Source organism: Amblyraja radiata, chromosome 1 (genome assembly GCF_010909765.2).
Source record: "Amblyraja radiata isolate CabotCenter1 chromosome 1, sAmbRad1.1.pri, whole genome shotgun sequence".
In the NCBI taxonomy this organism is placed as follows: domain Eukaryota; kingdom Metazoa; phylum Chordata; class Chondrichthyes; order Rajiformes; family Rajidae; genus Amblyraja; species Amblyraja radiata.
In genome coordinates, this window is record NC_045956.1 from 74705466 (window position 1) to 74728438 (window position 22973).

General features: G+C 42.1%; 1 protein-coding gene across 6 annotated transcripts in view; it reads left to right on the forward strand.

Annotated features, from left to right (window-relative positions):
* The window catches only part of ptpn13 (protein tyrosine phosphatase non-receptor type 13), a 288106-nt gene that overhangs the window by 86967 nt on the left and 178166 nt on the right, over positions 1-22973 (forward strand). For all 6 annotated transcript variants that reach the window (XM_033024321.1, XM_033024313.1, XM_033024330.1 and 3 more), the window contains 2 exons: positions 5348-5533; positions 7043-7130. In XM_033024321.1, coding sequence (XP_032880212.1) covers positions 5348-5533; positions 7043-7130 — 274 coding nt within the window. The remainder of the gene's footprint in view (positions 1-5347; positions 5534-7042; positions 7131-22973) is intronic.

Here is a 22973-nt window from a genome sequence, read left to right on the forward strand (position 1 = left end):
CCTGACCAGGGAGATTCCTTTTCTTGAATTCATCTCTTACCCTACCTCTGCAACTTAAAACTTATTTTCTCTCTTTCTGAGTTCCAACAAAGTGTCTTTGAACTGAAATGTTTTTTCCCCACAGATTCCAACCTGCTGAGTGTTTTCAGCATTTCATGTTACAATTTCAAATTTCCGCCATTCTCAGTTTTTAGATTGTTTTATGACATCCGTATTGTGAAATCCATTAAACAATTACGGGATATCAGCTGATTTGATGGTAAACGTTCTGTTAGTCATTTTATATACAGAAAATAAAGCTTTCTTTGAGTTTAATGTTTGTGCAAAATGGAAATTGAGCAGTCAGTGTGAAGTTTGACGTCTTATTGAGAATTTCAATATTATTGTGAGGTAATGTACTTCATTGAAGGTGTTTCAAAATATTTGGTCTTAAAATAAGGTTTGCTCTTCATTTCTGTGTGGAATAATTCAGTGAAAGGATCAACAGCAACTGTGGTGATGCCTCTGCTAATCAAAGGAGTTAAGTGATACATTTGTGTAGGTGTTAATTGCAAGAATAGAAAAACTTGCATTGAAAAAGATAAAGAATAGACAAAGACACACAGAAAGCAGATGAATAATGCTCCTCTCTCCTTTTCTCTCTTTCTGTGACCTTTCTTCCTTGCTCTCTCCTAACATTCACATTTAAGTTTTTTTTAGATTGGGGAGGGATCACGTTTGTTAGGTGTATTGAATATCTGAAAGCAGTAGCTCAGATGGTTGGGAAGCCATATGGAATGCTCGCCTTCATTAACCACGTCACAGACTGTAAGAGCAGAATGGTTATCATAAAACTTCATAAAGCATTAGATACTGTGTTACTGTTCTGGTTACCAAATCGTAGCAAGGGCATGATTACACTGGAAAGGGTGCAGAGCAGATTCATCATTGTTGCCTGAGATGGAGGGTTTTAGTTATGAAGAGAATCCTGATAGGCTGGGTTTATTTTCCTCAAAGTAGAGATTGCTGAGAGAACCTATGGTAGTGTGCAAAATTATAAAAAACATAGATGGTCCAATTTTCCCAATAAAAGAAGTGTCTAAAACCAAATGGTGTTGATGTGAGGTAAGGAACAGGATGTTTAGAGGGGATTGGAATTGTTTCAACCAGAGAAAGATGGAAATCTGGAATAACCTGCCTAAATAGTTGATGGGGTAGAGACTTGGTCAACATTTAAGAAATACAATGCCCTCCAAAATGTTTGGGACAAAGACCCATCATTTATTTATTTGCCTCTGTATTCCATAATTTGAGATTTGTAATAGAAAAAATTCACATGTGGTTAAAGTGCACATTGTCAGATTTAAATAAAGGCCATTTTATACATTCTGGTTTAACCATGTAGAAATTACAGCAGTGTTTATACATAGCTCTCCCATTTCAGGGCACCATAATGTTTGGGACACAGCATTGTCATGTAAATGAAGGTAGTCATGTTTAGTATTTTGTTGCATATCCTTTGCATGCAATGACTGCTTGAAGTCTGCGATTCATGGACATCACCAGTTGCTGGGTATCTTCTCTGGTGATGCTCTGCCAGGCCTGTATTGCAGCCATCTTTATGCTAGTTTTGGGGGCTAGTCCCCTTCAGTTTTCTCTTCAGCATATAAAAGGCATGCTCAATTGAGTTCCGATCGGGTGATTGACTTGGCCACTCAAGAATTGACCATTTTTTAGTTTTGAAAAACTCCTTTGTTGCTTTAGCAGTATGTTTGGGATTTAGCAGTTGTCTTGTTGTAGAATGAACCACCGGCCAATGAGCTTTGGACGAGCAGATAGGATGTGTCAAAACATTTCAGAATTCATTATGCTACTACCATCAGCAGTTCTATCATCAATGATGATGTGAGCCAGTACCTTCAGCAGCCATACATGCCCAAGCCATAACACCCCACCACCGTGTTTCACAGATGAGGTGTAGTATGCTTTGCATCTTGGGTAGTTCCTTCTCTCCTCCATACTCTGATAAGTTCATCTTTGTCTCATCTGGCCACAAGACCTTTTTCCAGAACTGTGGTTGCTCTTTTAAGTACTTCTTGGCAAACTGTAACCTAGCCATCTTATTTTTGCGTCTAACCAGTGGTTTGCATCTTGCAGTGTAGCCTCTGTATTTCTGTTCATGGTCTTCTGTGGACAGTGGTCATTGACAAATCCACACCCGACTCCTGAAGAGTGTTTCGGATCTGTCGGGACAGGTGTTTGGGTTTTTTTCTTTATTATAGAGAGAATTCTTCTGTCATCAGCTGTGGAAGTCTTCCTTGGCCTGCCAGTCCCTTTGAAATTAGTAAGCTCACCAGTGCGCTCTTTCTTCTTAATGATGTTCCAAACAAGATTTTGGTAAGCTTAAGGTTTGGCTGATGTCTCTAACAGTTTTATTCTTGTTTCTCAGTCTCATAATGGTTTTGTTCACTTTCATTGGCACAACTTTGGTCCTCATGTTGATAAACAGCAATAAAAGTTTCCAAAGGTGATGGAAATACTGGAAGAAAGACTAGGTGCTGAGAGCTCTCTTATACCTGCATTAAGGAGGCAATTAAACAATTTTTTGGCCCTGCCCACTGCAATATCTTAAAATTTGTTTTCTTCAGCAGGTTCCCCACTCAGTATCCAGCTTGCTTGACAGGCTTGGCCACATGTCTGATGAGGAACATTCTAGTAGCTCAGGAGCTGGTAGAAAGCCTGAAACTGGCTTAGCAGTAGTGTTTGGGAGTATGTGGAGGAGGGAGCAGTGAGGGTAGTGCAGGTATGCGGTTTTGGTCTCCTGAGGGAAGGGAAGATCTGATCATGGATAGTGGTCAGATGGCAACCTGGGGAACTTGCTACACAGGGCAGAGGTACACCTGCCTCACGTGCAATGTAAAGGCACTGCAACAAATCAGTTCTCGCTTCTTGAGGAGCCTGTAGGCTAAAGTAGGAGTAAGTGGGCTCCTGGCAAGAATTTTTAGTTCACTAAAAAGATTTGATTTGAATCACTATTGAAATAATATATTTAAGCTTAAATTGATTCAACACATTAATTGGATATGACATATGTTCAGAATTCTTTTGTTTTAAACCATATTCCCTTGTGGCTACTTTTCATGATCTTTCTTTTGGAGTCATGGATTCTGGCTCCCATGCTAAAGAGAGGCATACTAAATAACTGTGTTTGATTCCATTTAATTTGAGTATGTTTCCTGCTAGCATCTATTCATGAAGTCGTGTAATATGCCTTTTTGTTATGCAGCTTGTGATTAAGGCTATGATATCTGCATCAGATTCACATAATTGAAATGCACGTAATAAGTTTGGATTAGAAAGTTCAAAGGGTAGTCGAGAATTGCAAGGAAAATGACAAAAAATATATAACCAACCCTTTAACACCTGCAATGCAAGTTTAGGGACCTTGTAATTATTTATTTTTAAAATGATACCAAGTGCTGGAGTAACTCAGCGGGTCTTGCAGACTGTCCGGAGAACATGGTTAGATGACTTTACAAGTTGGCACCCTTCATCAGACTGATTTTAGTGGGGGGGGGGGAGAAAGCTGGAAAAGAGGCTAAAAGCCTGTCAAGTGATCGGTAGATACAGGGTGGTTTGATTTGCAGAAAACGATAAGAAAAAAGGCTGTAAGATAAGGAGAGAAAATTCATGAAATATGAAATAGAGGAAGAGATATAGTGGAAGGGGATGGGGAAAAGGAAAAGTGGGGGGGGGGGGGGGACATTTGGGGAGAAATGGGTGTGTACGCAGGTGAGGCACAGGGAAGAGAGGGGGGAAAGGGGAGGGGTATTTGTTGGTTAGTTACCTAAAACTGGAGAATTCAGTGTTCATATTGTTAGGTTGAAAGCTACCCAAGCGGAATATGAGGTGCTTTCCCATCCAGTTTGGGTGTGGTCTCTCACTGGCAATGAAGGGAGCCCAGGGCTGAATTGCTTGGGGATAGAAAGGGGAATTAAATAGTTAGCAACCGGGAGATCTAGCAGTCCTTGGCGACCGAGCGCAAGTGTTCAGTGAAACGCTTGTTCTCGCAGATGTAAAGGAGGCCGCATTGGTAGCATCAAATGCAGTAGATAGATTAGAGAAGGTGAACGTGAACCTCTGTCACACCAGACAGGGTTGCTTCTTCTTGTGTATGGCGTGCACAGCCTAAAGTTGTAGGACAACTTGTTCTATCTTAGAAACATAAAAAATAGATGCAGGAGGAGGCCATTCAGCCCTTTGAGCCAGCACCGCCATTCATTGTGATCATGGCTGATCGTCCCATATCAATAACCCGTGCCTGCCTTGTCCCCATATCCCTTGACTCCACTAGCCCCTAGAGCTCTATCTAACTCTCTCTTAAATCCATCCAGTGACTTGGCCTCCACTGCCGTCTGTGGCAGGGAATTCCATAAATTCACAACTCTCTGGGTGAAAAAGTGTTTTCTCACCCCAGTCTTAAATGATCTCCCCTTTATTCTACGACTGTGGCCCCTGGTTCTCGACTCGCCCAACATTGGGAACATGTTTCCTGCATCTAGCTTGTCCAGTCCTTTTATAATTTTATATGTTTCTATAAGATCCTCCCTCATCCTTCTAAACTCCAGTGAATACAAGCCTAGTCTTTTCAATCTTTCCTCATATGACAGTCCCGCCATCCCAGGGATCAATCTCGTGAACCTACGCTGCACTGCCTCAATCACAAGGATGTCTTTCCTCAAATTAGGAGACCAAAACTTCTTTGATTGTGCATGCCAGGTTGATTGCATTCATCGAAACAGGGCGGACCACGTGAAGGTTGCAATCTCCCACCCCAACTGGGTTGCTGAGGTCACTGTATGGATGTGAGGGAGGAAGTATAGTTACAGGTACTACACCTGTGGTTTCAGGGAAAGTACCTGGGATGGGGCCGGTTTGGGTAGGAAGGGATAAAAGAACCAAGGAGTTGTGGAGGGTGGATACTCTGTGGAAAGCGGACAGGGTTGGGGATGGGAAGATGTGACAGGTGGTGGGATCACATTGAAGGTGGCGGAAATGTTGGAGATTGATGTCAGATACAGTGATTATTCCCAATACTCCAAGAAGTTAAGTTCATGTACAGGCATCATAAAAATAAAGATAAAAAGAATGTTGTTTTTGTTGAGTTGCTATTCTTTGATAATTCATTGTTATAAAATTGTCTCTGCATATTTTTCTAATTAGAAGTGTTCATTCCCTTTTACCAAAACGTTTCTGGCAGTGAAGTAACATGCATGCAATTCATGTTCTGTTCAACTAACATTCTTTAGATTTCAACTGAACATTATTTGTAAATGCAACTGTGATATTTTGTTTTTCTATTTTTTAGCCAATAAAACTTGGGGAACACCTGAACAGCATATTATTGAATATGTGTGAAGACCTGGTGTACACAAGAGGTTCAATGCGAACCATTCTAGATGCTTGCAGTGCCCATATCCGGAATAGTAACTGTGAACCAGCTTTTTCATATGTCAAGCAGCTGGTAAAGCTTGTCTTGGGAAGTTTAACTGCTGTAAGTACTTGATTGTGAAATCCCATTATTTTATATATTTCGATATTAAAATTCCTTGACCTTGTTGAAAATGTGTTAGTGCAAATACAGATGTAAAAATGTTCTGTATTTTAACCACCTCAACCTTCTCCTCCTGGTGACCAAACATCCTTCCCCAAGTTGTAGTGTGAATAGTTCTACAGACAAAATGTGATCTTCCCGGGAAAAAATCTGAATAAATATTTGGGATGTATCATCACAGAAACACGTGTTTTTTCTTTGACTTCACAAGAGCCTTCAACCCTGTCAACCAAGCAGGACTATTGAGAAATCTTCTCAAATTAATCTACCTTCAGATATTAGTCTTCAATCTACATCTGCTAATTGTTGATATGCAAGCTGTGCTTCAACCATTTCTTTCATCCTGGTCAGGCAGGGTTCTCTCATCATTCCAGACTTGATCTCAATTCTCTTCATCACAATACTGCACCATTTCCAACAAGCTCTGCATTGGTGCATGGCTAATCGACAGGCAGAATGGGAAACAGTTTAACCTAAGTTTCCACCACTCCAGAATTAAGATCATTTAACCTTGATCTTCCATTCTTAATGTGCAGACAATGTTTAAAACTGTACTTGATAGGAGACAGAGGTCCCAGTGATCATTGACTTGGTGAAATGAATGGCCTTGCTTTAAACATCACAAAGACACAGATCCCTGCCTAATTTTACTTTGCTGTATAACAACACTTCCCTGACACTGAAAGTCCACAAGATCCTGGAAAACATGGATTGCTTTCCATAGTTTGTGAACCAATTCTCTGTGAAGGCAGACATGGATGAGGAAGATAATATTCAAATAGTAAAAACTTAAATTTGCACAAGGCCGCAGAATGTTCAAAGATGTTCTCAAAGACATACTTCATGACATGAGAATCCCTGCCCTATGATTGCCCAAAATGGAGGGGAGATCTGGGAAGCCATTGAGCACCGTGAGTGAAAACTGCAGGAATGCTGAGTAAAAACACCAGAAAATGAGCAGAGAACATGTCAAGTAACCCACCCACCAAACGCACCAGGCACCTATTTCCCCACTTGCAAAATAATCCACAGATTTCCTGTAGGCATTCCTCTTTAGGCATGTCAGAACCCACAAAACTGCAGTGGCAGCAAGTTATTTACCACCAAAAGTGATTAATGAAACAAAACATATTTAAAAAAGTACCATTCTCAAGTCTCAAAAACGTTTTACATGAGGATATGTCTTGACACAACATATGGATACAATCTGCAATGAAAACCATCAGGGATTTTATTGGTGTGCCGGGTTAAAACGCTTGGCAGCTTTAGTTATTTCCTTCCCACTGTGTTTTCTTTTTAAAACACTGGGTATCAGTTTAATAATGGGAAACATGAATTTTCACTTTCCATATTAAAACAACTTTTATTTTGGAAATTATGTGAATATAATTTGTGCCTGATCAAAGTGAAATTGAACTTTGCTAAAGTCTAATATATTCTATGTTGCAGCTGAATCAGCTGTCCTTGCATCCAGTCAACAAGTTAGATCGTAGCCAAGAAATTCGTGATCGACTAAGGGGCAAGGGTTTTCCAAAAGGTGAGTTTGTATGGAGCTCATCCATTGAAGGTGTTTGAGAATACAGCTAACTTTGTTGTTTTGTGAGTATTGTCAGCATCCGACGTGCTGTTGAGCAAACTCAGTGCCTGGTTTCTGCTGCAACGCTCTTTGACAGCATGACTCAGTGGCATATGAATTCAATCATGCTCAGTCAGCTTGTCAGCATGAATTGTGCAGCAAGAGCTCATTATGGCAGTTTCTGATCTGAAGTGGATGATCACTGCCTGTCATATCAGATAGAGCATTTAACAGATTTCCAATTGGAAAAAAAATGAGTCAGGCTTTGGTAATTGGGTCTAATTGTGAGGCTGCCTGCCCAATACTTAAATTCCCATTTACCGAACCGGAACAGTCGCGAAACTCCTTGCAGAGCCACTGTTTAAAAACAAATCCTTAACTGACCCACCTACTGGTTGATTCTGATAGATTACTGTTTAAAAATTGTCGACCATTGCAAACAAAATTGAAGGTTCTTGGTAGAACATTTAACAGCTGATTGTAGTGACCATCAGAATGCTCTCTCCATTTCAGTGTCATGGCGATGCCTGCATTTTGCTCAAATATTAATACAAGCACCAAATCCAGAAGGATAATATATAAATAGGCACAGTAGCCCGGCTGGTAGAGCCTCTGCCTCATGGTGCGCGAGACTCGTGTTAGATCCGGACCTCGGGTGCTGTCTGTGTGGACTTTGCATGTTCTCCCTGCGACCATGTGGATTTCCTCTGGATACTCCAGTTCTTCCCACCTCCCAAAGATGTGTGGGGGTTAATTGGTCTCGGTAAATTGGGAGTTGATGAGAATGTGGGCTAACATAGAACAGCTGTAAACCTGTGACCAATAGTTGTCTTGGACCCAATGGGCCAAAGGGATTGTTTTCAAACTCTATCTCTAAACTCAACTAAATGATGATGATGATGTTAATATTTTTTAATATGCTGATCTAAGAATAGTTCTCGTACAAGTTCCTAGACCTAATGTTGGGTGTTTGATTAACTATCGTAGCCCCTGAGTGAAATGGACCATAGATGCTACATCAAGAGAGACAGAAGGGTGATGAACTTCTGTACTTTGTGGTAAATGACCACAAGCACCTTTAAAGCTGGATACAAACTGCATTGCCTTGTTTTTGGTTGGTGGCCTGACATAATTGCTATGTAGCATTAAATTAGTCACTGAATAAATAAGATTATAGGATTGCTAGCATAGACAATTACTCCTGAGAGAAGATAGCAGCTACATTTCCAATGTCAGTACCTGGAGTGCACCTCATACTCATGCTGATCTGTATATGATAATCTGCAAGGATGTTGTGGCATTTTGGAACCCCCAACTACTGATAAACCCCCGAGGCAAAATAGTATCAATACTTCTAATGTGGAAACAATTAGGTGTATTGTCAAAAGTTCCATCGTGATAAACACTGCTGCATTTGAAATGAACCTCTGACTTCAGGCTTGATGGCATGCTCTCAATAGATGGCATAACATTCCTTAACACGTTGCACTTCACCCTTTCATCAAGTGTCAACATGGCTTCATGAAGAGAACATCTTCTTTCGTCAAATATTAAGAGCTTTTACGAGGAAGTCTCAAGCAGAATGATGGAGGAGAAACTAGTAGAAGTTCTGTCCAATTTTCAAACTGAGTTTGAAAAAAAGGCTTCAGAAAGGGTTAGGTCATATGATAAAAACCAATGCTGTTGGAGTTGATCTTGGTGGAGGAATAGGTAAATAATAGCAAGCTTTGAAGAGGCATAAGGGGGTCGTTTTCAGACAGGCAATCAGTGCCCGGGTTGTACCGCAGGGATCGATGCTGTATATTATTGTATACTGTATGTTACAAAATTTTGAGATTTAAAAAATCAAGTCTGCAATTGATCTCATCAGATAAAGCAAAAAAGAAGTTTAATTTGACACCTAATTCACTTTCATATCTTCAGTATTAAAAAAGGTAAGGCCATTTTCATACTGGGAAATTAGCATCTTGTTCCCTATTGCTTTTCCATTGACTTAACACAAAAGCTGTGATCGAGGACAGTCAAAAGCCCATAACTTTCTTAAAAATTAAGAGAACTGAATGAAATTTTCAGTTATTATAGATTGAAGCATTCTGAAACAAATATAAAACATCTCAGTTGGATGACCTGAAATTAAAGCATACAATTAGTTAATTACCTAATTGTAGCCAATTACAAAATTGGCTGTTAATAATAATAATAATAAATTTTATTTATGGGCGCCTTTCAAGAGTCTCAAGGACACCTTACAAAAATTTAGCAAGTAGAGGAAAAACATGTAAGGGAATGAAATAAATAGTAGAGACATGACTAGTACACAAATTAAAGACAGAATTCAGTTCAAAACACAATGAGGCATTGTGACAGAAATAGTAATAAACACCCAGACTTCCTTGAAAATTCAAAAATGTGATATTCTGAAGATCAGAACTTTAATATTATTGTATAATATGCTGCAAGTCTGTAACAGTTAGGTAAATAAATTACAATTTCTAGCAATAGACAAAGTCTTTATGGAGAAGATCAGTTGCTAGCTGGTACATTGGCATATCATAATCATTAGCATCATCATACTCCTCAGATTGTAACCAATAAGCAACCCTGTACACCTTGTTTTTCCTCAACTTTTCAATTTTGGCATTGTAAACTACAAGTTTTTGCTCTTCAAACCACACATGACATGCCTTTCTGCCCACTACTTTCCCATTAACAATGTCCTGTAGATCCCATTTCTTAAGAAAAGGATAATTTTTTTAAATAGCCTAAGTATCCAAATAACAAACTAATCCCATTCACACAAGAAAACATGATTTTTAAATCTCACTGTCATGAATTTATATCCCAGATGGAAGGAATTTAGCGTTTAATTCCCATAAATTAATCTAGAAACATCCACCCAAATATAATCATATTATTATTTTTTGCACAATACATGTAACTCAAACTGTTGTGAATATTTAGTTTAATAATAATGATCATGGAGAGAGAGAATAACACAAAATATAGACAATTTAGACGGCTTATCTCCAAAAAAAAGGGGGCATAGAAACATAGAAACATAGAAAATAGGTGCAGGAGTAGGCCATTCGGCCCTTCGAGCCTGATCATGGCTGATCATCCAACTCAGTATCCTGTACCTGCCTTCTCTCCATACCCCCTGATCCCTTTAGCCACAAGGGCCACATCTAACTCCCTCTTAAATATAGCCAATTAACTGGCCTCAACTACCTTCTGCGGGAGAGAATTCCAGAGATTCACCACTCTGTGTGAAAAAAGTTTTCCTCATCTCGGTCCTAAAAGATTTCCCCCTTATCCTTAAACTGTGACCCCTTGTTCTGGACTTCCCCAACATCGGGAACAATCTTCCTGCATCTAGCCTGTCCAACCCCTTAAGAATTTTGTAAGTTTCTATAAGATCCCCCCTCAATCTTCTAAATTCTAGCGAGTACAAACCGAGTCTATCCAGTCTTTCTTCATAAGACAGTCCTGACATCCCAGGAATCAGTCTGGTGAACCTTCTCTGCACTCCCTCTATGGCAATAATGTCCTTCCTCAGATTTGGAGACCAAAACTGTACACAATACTCCAGGTGTGGTCTCACCAAGACCCTGTACAACTGCAGTAGAACCTCCCTGCTCCTATACTCAAATCCTTTTGCTATGAATGCTAACATACCATTCGCCTTCTTCACTGCCTGCTGCACCTGCATGCCTACTTTTAATGACTGGTGTACCATGACACCCAGGTCTCGTTGCATCTCCCCCTTTCCTAATCGGCCACCATTCAGATAATAATCTACTTTCCTGTTTTTGCCACCAAAGTGGATAACCTCACATTTATCCATATTATACTGCATCTGCCATGCATTTGCCCACTCACCCAGCCTATCCAAGTCACCTTGCAGCCTCCTAGCATCCTCCTCACAGCTAACACTGCCCCCCAGCTTCATGTCATCCGCAAACTTGGAGATGTTGCATTCAATTCCCTCGTCCAAATCATTAATATATATCGTAAATAGCTGGGGTCCCAGAACTGAGCCTTGCGGTACCCCACTAGTCACTGCCTGCTATTGTGAAAAGGACCCGTTTACTCCTACTCTTTGCTTCCTGTCTGCCAGCCAGTTCTCTATCCACATCAATACTGAACCCCCAATACCATGTGCTTTAAGTTTGTATACTAATCTCTTATGTGGGACCTTGTCAAAAGCCTTCTGAAAGTCCAGATATAACACATCCACAGGTTCTCCCTTATCCACTCTACTAGTTACATCCTCGAAAAATTCTATAAGATTCGTCAGACATGATTTACCCTTCATAAATCCATGCTGACTTTGTCCAATGATTTCACCACTTTCCAAATGTGCTGCTATCCCATCTTTAACAACTGATTCTAGCATTTACCCCACTACCGACGTTAGACTAACTGGTCTGTAATTCCCCGTTTTCTCTCTCCCTCCCTTTTTAAAAAGTGGGGTTACATTAGCTACCCTCCAATCCTCAGGAACTACTCCAGAATCTAAAGAGTTTTGAAAAATTATCACTAATGCATCCACTATTTCTGGAGCTACTTCCTTAAGCACTCTGGGATGCAGCCTATCTGGCCCTGGGGATTTATCGGCCTTTAATCCATTCAATTTACCCAACACCACATCCCGACTAACCTGGATTTTACTCAGTTCCTCCATCTCCTTTGACCCGCGGTCCCCTGCTATTTCCGGCAGATTATTTATGTCTTCCTTAGTGAAGACGGAACCAAAGTAGTTATTCAATTGGTCTGCCATGTCCTTGTTCCCCATGATCAATTCACCCGTTTCTGACTGCAAGGGACCTACATTTGTTTTAACTAATCTTTTTCTCTTCACATATCTATAAAAGCTTTTGCAGTCAGTTTTTATGTTCCCTGCCAGTTTTCTTTCATAATCTATTTTCCCTTTCCTAATTAAGCCCGTTGTCCTCCTCTGCTGGTCTCTGAATTTCTCCCAGTCCTCTGGTAGGCTGCTTTTTCTGGCTACTAATTTGTACGCTTCATCTTTTGTTTTTATACTATCCCTGATTTCCCTTGTTATCCACGGATGCACTACCTTCCCTGATTTATTTTTTTGCCAAACTGGGATGAACAATTGTTGTAGTTCATCCATGCAGTCTTTAAATGCCTTCCATTGCATATCCACCGTCAACCCATTAAGAATCAATCGCCAGTCTATCTTGGCCAATTCACGTCTCATACCCTCAAAGTTACCTTTCTTTAAGTTCAGGACCCTCGTTTCTGAATTAACGATGTCACTCTCCATCCTAATGAAGAACTCAACCATATTATGGTCACTCTTGCCCAAGGGGCCACGCACAACAAGGCTGCTAACTAACCCTTCCTCATTACTCAATACCCAGTCTAGAATAGCCTGCTCTCTCGTTGGTTCCTCTACATGTTGGTTTAGAAAACTATCCCGCATACATTCCAAGAAATCCTCTTCCTCAGCACCCTTGCCAATTTGATTCACCCAATCTATATGTAGACTGAAGTCACCCATTATAACTGTTTTACCTTTGTTGCACGCATTTCAAATTTCCTGTTTGATGCCATCCCCAACTCCACTACTACTGTTAGGTGGCCTGTACACAACTCCCACTAGCGTTTTCTGCCCCTTGGTGTTTCGCAGCTCTACCCATGATTCCACATCCTCAAAGCTAATGTCCTTCCTTTCTATTGTGTTAATCTGCTCTCTAACCAGCAACGCTACCCCACCTCCTTTCCCTTTCTGTCTATCCCTCCTGAATATTGAATATCCCTGGATGTTCAGCTCCCAGCCTTGGTCACCCTGGAGCCATGTCTCCGTGATCCCAACTATATCATAGTCATTAATAGCTATCTGCACATTCAACTCATCCCCCTTATTACAAATGCTCCTTGCATTGAGACACAAAGCCTTCAGGCTTGTTTTTACAACACTCTTACCCCTTATACTATTATGCTGAAAAGTGGCCCTTTTTGATTTTTGCCCTGGATTTGCCGGCCTGCCACTTTTACTTTTCACCTTGCTACCTATTGCTTCTACCCTCATTTTACACCCCTCTGTCTCTACGCTCACACATTTAAGAAACCTTTTCCCTTTAACTCCATCCTTCACTATCCCATTCGACACCCCACCCCCCTTATTCAGTTTAAAACCACTCGTGTAGCAGTGGCAAACCTGCCTGCCAGAATGCTGGTCCCACACCTGTTAAGATGCAATCCGTCCCTTTTGTACAGTTCCCCCTTACCCCAAAACAGATCCCAGTGATCTAAGAATCTAAATCCCTGCCCCGTGCACCAGTTCCTCAGCCACACGTTCAGGTCCCGTATCTCCCTGTTCCTGCTCTCGCCAGCACGAGGAACTGGAAGCAAACCGGAGATAACAACCCTGGAGGTCCTTCTTTTCAGCATTTTTCCGAGCTCACGCTGCAGAAGTCACGCTGCAGAATATTCATCCCCTTCTTTCCGACATCGTTTGTGCCGACATGCACTACCACTTCCGGATGTTCACCTTCGCCCTTGAGGATTTTCTGCACTCTGTCCGTGACATCCTGGATCCTGGCACCAGGAAGGCAGCACACCATCCTCGCATCCCGTCTGTTGCCGCAGAAACCCCTGTCCGTACCTCTCACAATGGAGTCTCCCACTACAATGGCAGGGCAGTTTGCTTCTGGAACGCGATCGATTGGAACGTTGCATTTGCAGTGAATTTGAACCCCATATCGGCAGGAAAAACACTGCCGGTTCGTATGGGGCCCAAATCATATTTTCGCAACGTAAAATTAGATTAAAGCCATCCCAAGAAGCAAGATTATATGTAAAATACACGACTTACACTTTGTTTCATCCCGTTCTTGCGATCCGTCACGTTGTAGGCGTTGAGGGCGTTCAAAGTCGCTTTTTACTGTAATCCAAATATTAAATTGTGCAGCGATTTAAAAAAAATTATATAGCGCGAACGGGAGGTGGATTGATTTTTCTTCAGCAGCTCGCAGCCCGAGGAAGTCCGCTTCCGATAGGCAGTACAAAACAGCATTTTAATCCCGCCCCCCCCCAAGGCGCCAAAGTCGCTTACACGGCCAGTGGCAGAACTGCAGCGCCGCTGAAGGTAGGTATTGTAACATCGCTACTGTATGTAGAGAAAACGTTGGGGAATAGAATATGATGTTGAAAAACGTGGTTCATTGTGTACAGAAGAACTAGAGAATAGTATTATTTAAATGGAAAAAAAAACATCAGCTGGTAGGATTGTACATGAAACACAAAGTGAATACATTAGTGCAGCAGGTAACAAGTAAAGCTAATGCAGTTAATGAAATTGGCTTTGTAAACCGGCATCTACAGTCGCTTGTTTCCATGTCTAAACTAATGAAATGTTGACTCTTATTTCAAAGGGGTTGGAATAGAAAAATGAGAGATTTTACTGTAATTTAATGAGGCATAAATGAGATCACATCTAGATTAATGTAAACAATTTTGGTCTCCCTTTTGAAGGAAAATGGGGTACCACAAGGCTTGGTGCTGAGACCACAGCTATTTACAATATACATTAATGATTTAGATGAAGGGATTAAAAGTAACATTAGAAAATTTGCAGGTGACACAAAGCTGGGTGGCAGCTTGAACTGCGAGGAGGATGATATGAGGATGCAGGGTGACTTGGACAGGTTGCGTGAGTGGGCAGATGCATGGCAGATTAAGTTTAATGTTGATAAATGTGAGGTTATCAACTTTGGTGGCAAGAACAGGAAGGCAGATTATTATCTGAATGGTGTCATGTTAGGAAAAGGGGAAGTACAACGAGACATGGGTATCCTTGTACATCCGTCACTGAAAGTAAGCATGCAGGTACGGCAGGCAGTGAAGAAACCTAATGGCATGTTGGCGTTCATAACAAGAGGAGTTGAGTATAGGAGCAAAGAGGTCCTTCTGCAGTTGTACAGGGCCCTGGTGAGACCACACCTGGAGTATTGTGTGCAGTTTTGGTCTCCAAATTTGAGGAAGGACATCCTTGCTATTGAGGGAGTGCAGCGTAGGTTCACGAGGTTAATTCCCGGGATGGCGGGATGGTCATATGTTATAGACAATAGACCATAGACAATAGGTGCAGGAGTAGGCCATTCAGCCGTTTGAGCCAGCACCGCCATTCAATGTGATCATGGCTGATCATCCACAATCAGTACCCCGTTCCTGCCTTCTCCCCATATCCCCTGACTCCGCTATCTTAAAGAGCCCTAACTAGCTCTCTCTTGAAAGCATCCAGAGAACCGGCCTCCACCGCCCTCTGAGGCAGAGAATTCCACACTCACAACTCTCTGTGTGAAAAAGTGTTTCCTCATCTCCGTTCTAAATAGCTTACCCTTATTCTTAAACTGTGGCCCTGGTTCTGGACTCCCCCAACATCGGGAACATGTTTCTTGCTCTAGCGTGTTCAAACCCTTCATAAAATCTTATAGGTTTCAATAAGATATCCTCTCATCCTTCTAATTTCCAGTGAATACAAGCCCAGTTAACCCATTCTTTCATCATATGTCAGTCTCGCCAATCTCAGGAATTAACCTGGTGAACCTTTGCTGCAACTCCCTCAATAGCAATAATGTCCTTCCTCAAATTAGGAGACCAAAACTGCACATAATACTCCAGGTGCGGTCTCACCAGGGCCCTGTACAACTGCAGTAGGACTTCCTTGCTCTTATACTTAAATCCTTTTGCTATGAAGGCCAACATGCCATTTGCTTTCTTCACTGCCTGCTGTACCTGCATGCTTACCTTCAGTCACTGATGTACAAGGACACCCATATCTCGTTGCACCTCCCCTTTTCATAATCAGGCAACATTCAGATAATAATCTGCCTTCTTCTTCTTGCCACCAAAGTGGACAAAAGAAAGCAGAACACTGGAAGAACTTGGCAAGTCAAGGAGCATTTGTGGAGTCGAAGGATGTATGTTCAAAATTTCAGGTTAAGACCCAGCACCGAGATTTGACTCAAAATGTCGACATACACCTATTGTCTTCCAGCATTTTAATTTGTCCTTGAGAGTTGTCAGTGTAACGGGTATAGCTTGGACCCAATAGCAGCACAGAATCAGGCAGGTATAGTTGGTAATGAACTTTATTACGATACTGTAACACAGAGTAGTAACACAGGAATGGGTACACCGTACTCACACAGAGGCTCAGGATTGAGCGAGGGTTTCGAAGAGGGGCAGGCAGGATCGAATCCGTGTAGGCAGTCGGGAAATCGCTGAAGAGTCTTGCATGAATGCTGAGAACTATCCGGCACTGTGTGAACGCTGAGGATAGTCTATATACTGGGTTAATTGGTGATCAGAGGCAACTGAGTGCAACAGGTGAGGAGAGTTGGGCTGATGAGAGGGGAGTGGCTGGCAGGCAGGTGAGGAGAAGGAGGGACCGGTGGAAAAGTACTGGGAGGTGAAGTGGATGAGAATGAGGAGAGGGCAGACTGACAGTCAGAGCTGCACTCATCCAGATAAGTGTAGAATAGTCCATCACATTGTTGATACATCAGATAGAAGTCAGTCTTTAAGGAATCGCTCTGTAAAGGATCCCAAGTCTCTGATTTAGAGGCAAGATATTTATGTAGCTGGTTCAATTAAGTCTCTGGTCTATGGTGATGTCCAGGACAAACTACAGCCTCTCATAGACTGTGCGTCTTTTTCACTTTTGCTCTTGATCCATTTTCCCCTTGAGGCTAAAAATATTTTTTTATTTGTGCTAATTGCTTACATGAAAGCCTCCAAAGCAGTTTCAGAAAGTCAGAAGGTCACGCCCAAAGGTCAGCAGTGTTACAAACTGCTGCTGGCAGCTACATGACAACTCCCCTTTAAGAAGCTCAGTCAGCCTTAGTGCAAGTAGCAATTCATTTTGCACTCCCCAGAGAAGCAATTTGTGCATGAGAAATTGGGTAATGTAGTCTGTAAGCCAGTTTCTTGACAAATTGCCAACATGAATTTCCCATGGTCCCTGTGTTATATGGAGAAATCAGATTTCTGTGCCAGTATTTTGCTACAAAGGAGAGAGATACTGGAACCATGTAAGAAGATGGATATGCCCCCAGTTAATTTGTTGAAAATAAAATTGGTTTATTTGTTTATAACGGACATTTTCACGATTTTGTGCATGATCACAGAAGTTTGGAATAATACTGAGCTGCGTCTAATTTAACATTGCGGCAAACATGAATTAAATACCTGGTTATTCTGCGAAGGCTTATAATCTCTTTATGATTATTCTCAAACTATTAAGTTGTCCATTATTTTTTATTGAAAACGTAATCATATCTCCATTAGTTTTGTTCATCTTAATATTTTATAATAGAGGTTGGATAAAAGAACCACTTGTGAAATCTAGATTTCTCATTGGAAAGCATGCAAGACATTTCAATTGAGAAGGAGTGAAAGGGAGACGAGATGTAGAAAGCATTTTACACTCTGCATGCTGTTTTGGAGAAGAGGCAACCTCATGCATTTGGGCAGATAGTGTATCTGATGTGTGTGGTAAGTAAAATTTCAAGGACCATTTAATTAGGCCAAATGCGGTGATTTCTCACACTTTTGAACAAATCATAAAAGTGCACGTAGAAAGGATTTGGACCATGAATGTGCTAATTTATGATATTTGGAGGGGGTCTGTGTTTACTTGAAATTGATATCTCATTGGAATGCATTACTCACCATTGCCAGGCACGATTGGGTCTCTTGCCGGGAAAAGTATTGTGACATCTTGTTTGTATTTTTCATCTCTTTTGCATATTTGTTGTTTAATATAATAACACTTTTGAATCTCAATGCTGACAATATACAATACAATACAATACAATACAATACAATTTATTTGTTGTCATTTGAACCCAGAGGTTCAAACGAAATTTGGTTTCTGCAGTCATACAAACAAGAAGAACAAGACACAACACAATTTACACGAACATCCATCACAGTGAATCTCCTCCTCACTGTGATGGAAGGCAAAGTCTTATCTCTCCCCTGCACTCCTCGTTCTCCCGATGTCAGAGTCAAAGCCCCCGGCGGGCGATGGTAAATAAGTCCCGCGGCAATTATAAAGCCGCACCGGGTGATGCAAGGCCGCGCTCCGGGTCTTGGTGTTGCAGCCCCCGGCGTTCGCTAACAAGTCCCGCGGCCATTTAAAGCCGCGCCGGGCGATGATGTAAGCCCCCGCTCCAGGTCATCCTCAACCCCGCAACTCGGGCGGGAGAAGTCGCCGTTGCGGAAGCCCCAAAAGCGGTCTCCCAGCAGGGACCCGCGGGCTCCCGGTGTTACTGTCTACCAGACCTGCGGTTGGAGCCTCCGAATCTCCTGGGTCGGGTCGCAGCAGCGTGCCACCATCGCTCCTCCCGCTCCGAACTCGGCCAGCTCCACGATGGTGGGTAAGTCCGCAGCTCCGCGACTGGAGCCCCAGGTCGTTCCGGTTGGAGGCCGCTCCACGGTGCTCGGACCCAACGACAACTGAGACCCGACAGAGAAAAGGTCTGGTTCTCCGTGCAGGGGAAAGATTTTAAAAAGTTTTCCCACCCCCCGCCCCCCACACAAATACCCAGTTTAAAATAAAGAAAAACGACAGACGGACTGCAGAGACCGCTGTGACGTGAGTCGCACCGCCCACCCACACATGGATGTATCTTTTCCACCAGCAAGATCAAGTGGCATGTCCATACTTGAATGGAGCATTATCTCAACTTTTGAGGAGTTCTGGTTTCATCATTAGTAATTCAGATAAAATAAAACGGTTTGTAAGACACATTGACGTAATAAACAAAGTAAAACATTTGGGACCACAATGATATTAAAATGACTAAATTTCATAGGGCATTACTTCTATCCATAATAGATACCACAACATGCTAATTAAATTGATGAAATACAGCATTCAATGTATGTTGCTCAGCCTCTTTCAATTATGTTGGACTGGATTGTGTCATTTATGTCATAATTGAGAAGAAAAACAGGAAGTGACTCACAAATCTAAGCAGAGTGCAGAGGTGTCGAAATAATATTTCCAAAAACAATGAGTAACTTGCTCATAAGGTGGCAGCTGTAGTTTCGGATTGAGACCCTGCATCAATCCTGTTGCGACATCTTGACCTGAAAAGTCAACCATTCTTCTGCCCCACAGATGCTGTCTGACTTGCCAAGTTCCTCCAGCAGCTTGTCTATTTTGTTCCAAATTCCAGCATCTGCAGTCTCTTGCGCCCTCAGTGATTGTACTTTGTAGGTGCTGAATGGCACAGCAAAATTCATGCAATTGTATTGTAAGCTTTCTTCTCTTTTTTGTTTCTGAATTTGTCCATTCCACGTTTTGTTTTCCATTGTTCCAAATTTGCATCCTACCTTTTATCTCAGACTGTTTTATTATGCTATTTACTTACCCGTGTTACCTTTAACAGAAACCCAGAATAAGCACAAAGAGGGAGTTGGCTAGGGTTGGGCTGTTTAGAATATGGTGTATTATGTACAAATCAGGGAGAGTGAGTTGGAAATTGACACCAAAAGGGATTGAGGTTTGGGATAATGAGTGGGTGGAAATGGCAATGTATTGAGGGGGAGTGATTGGCCTGTGGGTGCGGTGGAAGTTTTAGTCTTGCTTGTCGCCTGCACTTTGAGACAATTGTGTATTTTGGGACAGCGGCACAAGAGTAGAGAGTTGTGTAGTTTGGCTAAAGTATTTTCTGCAGCAAAAAAATGTTTACGCTGCAAAAAACATGATGGTTCAGTTCTTTTTGAAATGGGAAAATGGAAGTGAGCTTACAGAAACAGAAGGTAGACAAACAGAATATGTGCTTAAGATGAAGCAGGGGAGTATAAAGCTGGAAAACCTTAGGTCAGCAGCAAAAATGTTTAGCTCAATTATGATGCAGTTTTAAAATCAATGTCAATGTACTATATACGAGCAGAGGTAATAAGGAACAATCGAATTGAATAGGATATGCAAGCGCATGAAAACAGCAAGCATCAGAACAGATTTCCAGAAGGAAATTCCATGATTTTAGAGACATTGGAAATAGTGATGAATTATCCTATCTGTATCTGTTTCTGGTTCAAAATCATTGGAATAGATTGAAAGATATTGGGCTAGAAATTATTCAGCGAAACAGAATATTTGGGGAAAAAATGCAATGGCTCGGAGAGCACATCACCATAATGCCGGTGTGGCATGAGCAACAAAATGCAAAATTCTGCTTACTTGTGACAGTGGGTGTTTATTGCAGTTTGATGATCCCTTAAGGGCCTGTCCCACCAGCATGTGTCTAGCGCGACCAAACGTGGTCGCTTGAGGTGTACGGCCGCGCGGGGCCGGTCCCAATTCGAACCGCGGAGGCGTATGGAGTTGCACGGGGCTGGTCCCAACATCTTACTCACAATCAGCTGGGCTGGGGGGCGGGCTGACTGAATTTGGACGTTGGGCGGTGACGTCATCACGCAACGGTACGCCGGGCGGTGACGTCATCGCGCAACACCACGTGCTAGGCATACGCCGTCAAGACGCTGCGTATGGCGTCAAGACGCTGCGTACGCCCGTCGAGACGCTGCGTACGACCTCGATGCGCCTGCGGGCCGACAGGCCGTTGGCTGGCGGGATTTTCGGACAGTGCAAGATTTTTGGAGACCAGCGCGATGTCGGGACCAGCCCCGCACAACTCCATACGCCTCCGCCGATCGAAGTGGGACGGGCCCATCGAGGCCGTACGCCTCAAGCGACCAAATTTGGCCGTGCTAGACGCATGCAATCGCATGCTGGTGGGACAGGCCCTTTAGTCTTTGGATTAGTTACTCATTTCTGTTGGTGTACTTTCATAGCTGCATAACAGATTTGTTCAGATTATCAGCCAGAATCTTTCTCAGCTGAAGCAACTAAAATCTCCATTGGTCATAGATATTTTTAATGTAGAAACTCAAAATGCAAAAATGAAGGTTTGCACAATATATTTTGATGTTTACGCTTTTAGTATTCTGAAATGTTTTGAGGAACAGTGCAGAGTTTTATGTAAAAACCAGCAGGGTGAATCATTTTTAAAAATGGTGCATTAGTTCAGGTTCATTTCCTTTTCATACTTTCCAGTATTTAATATGCATCAATCTGTTCACACAGTAACCACTTCCGAGTCTGATAGTTCCCATTTTGCTTTAATCTGTGGTCTAACAATGCTGGCAGCCAGCTTTATTACTATTCTATGTGAAGACAATGACCAGCAAACTATAAATTTATAAGCACATTATGGATTCTTGGAATGGTCCATTGCATCCATAGCAATTTAGTTGGTTGCACTTCCAAACCATCTCTTCACGGCACAGTAAATTCTACCAATCCAATGCTTTTCCAGCTGTCTGGAACACGATAACAATATATTCATGCTACATGGGAACACCCTCTCTCTATCTACCTCTCTACACCCTCCATAAATTTTAATTAACCAATCAAATCTCTTAGCAATGTCCATGCGAACAACTTCTGTACACATGACTAAGCTCCCTCCTTACTGGAATCATTTTGATAGATGTCTTCTGCACCTTCTCCAAGGCCTTCACAAGGCCTTTCCTATAATGTGGTTCCCAGAAATGGAAACAATATTCCACTTGTGAATAAAAACATTGTTTTAAAAAATCATTATGACTTCTGCAAGCCTCCAATTATACAGCCCAGATATTTTTTTTAACTACCTTAACAAACCTGCCATGCCACTTTGCATGTGAAAACATGTACATACTTGAATCTCTGTTCTTGCATCCTGATTAGATGTGTCCCTTTTAGTTTACATTGCCTCTTCTCAGACTTTCTCGCAAAAGATAACTTTTATCAGGATTAAATATTTATCTTGTACCTGTCCACACATTGCAGTAACAAAAAATCAAACTGCAAGAAGAACTGTGGAGTTTGTGGAGGGAAATGTTCAGATGATGTTGTAGTAACCTGCCTTTATCACCTTAAAGTCTCACTATTAATTACAATCCAAGTTTGTGTCATTTGCAACTTTGAAATTGTGTCTTGCACAACTAAATCCAAATCATTAATATATATCCCATCCTGTATGGGTATGCCAGCCCAGCCTGCAGCTGTCCATTTTTTCACTTCTTTTTTTAATTTTTAGTTAGTTGAGTTTTTGTTTTTCGGAGCTCTAGTCTTTGTCCCTACCTGGTCGGAGAGGCGTCTTTTCTCCGGGCAGCATCTTTGACCCGTCCTCGCGGCCTACCAGCGGGCCTGGAGCTGCGTTTCCTGAGATTACCGGCCAGAACCTCGGCTTCGGCGGTGGCACAGCCCTGGAGCGCTAATCTTGAAAGAACCTATTCAAGAACCTTTGAACCTTTGAACCTTTATATTAAGGAAAAGTAATATTTTCAGTCCTAAAAACAAAATGACATCTGTGGAGGCCAAGCGATGGTTGATGCTTCAGGTTGAGATCCTGCAACAAGACTGCAAGTGTAAAGGGGAGATGGCCAGTATAAAGAGGTGAAGGGAAAGATGAGGCAGGAGCTGGCAAGTGCTAGTGGATCCAGGTGAGCAAATATTGCTGGGCAGATGGAGCCCGGTGAGAGCAAGGAGGGATAGTGAGAGCCACAGTGGTGATGAGTGGAGACAACAGGGTTCTGCAGATTATGAGAAGAAATCACGGTGATGTTTGAAACCAGAAAGGGGGGAAGTGCTGGGCCGATGGGAACAGTGGTGTGGCGGCATGCGGGGAATGGAATAGGGGCCTAGTGCGTAGAGCGTGTGGGTGATAGGCAGACAGAACAAAGTGGGGAGGGGAATGTAACAGTGTAACA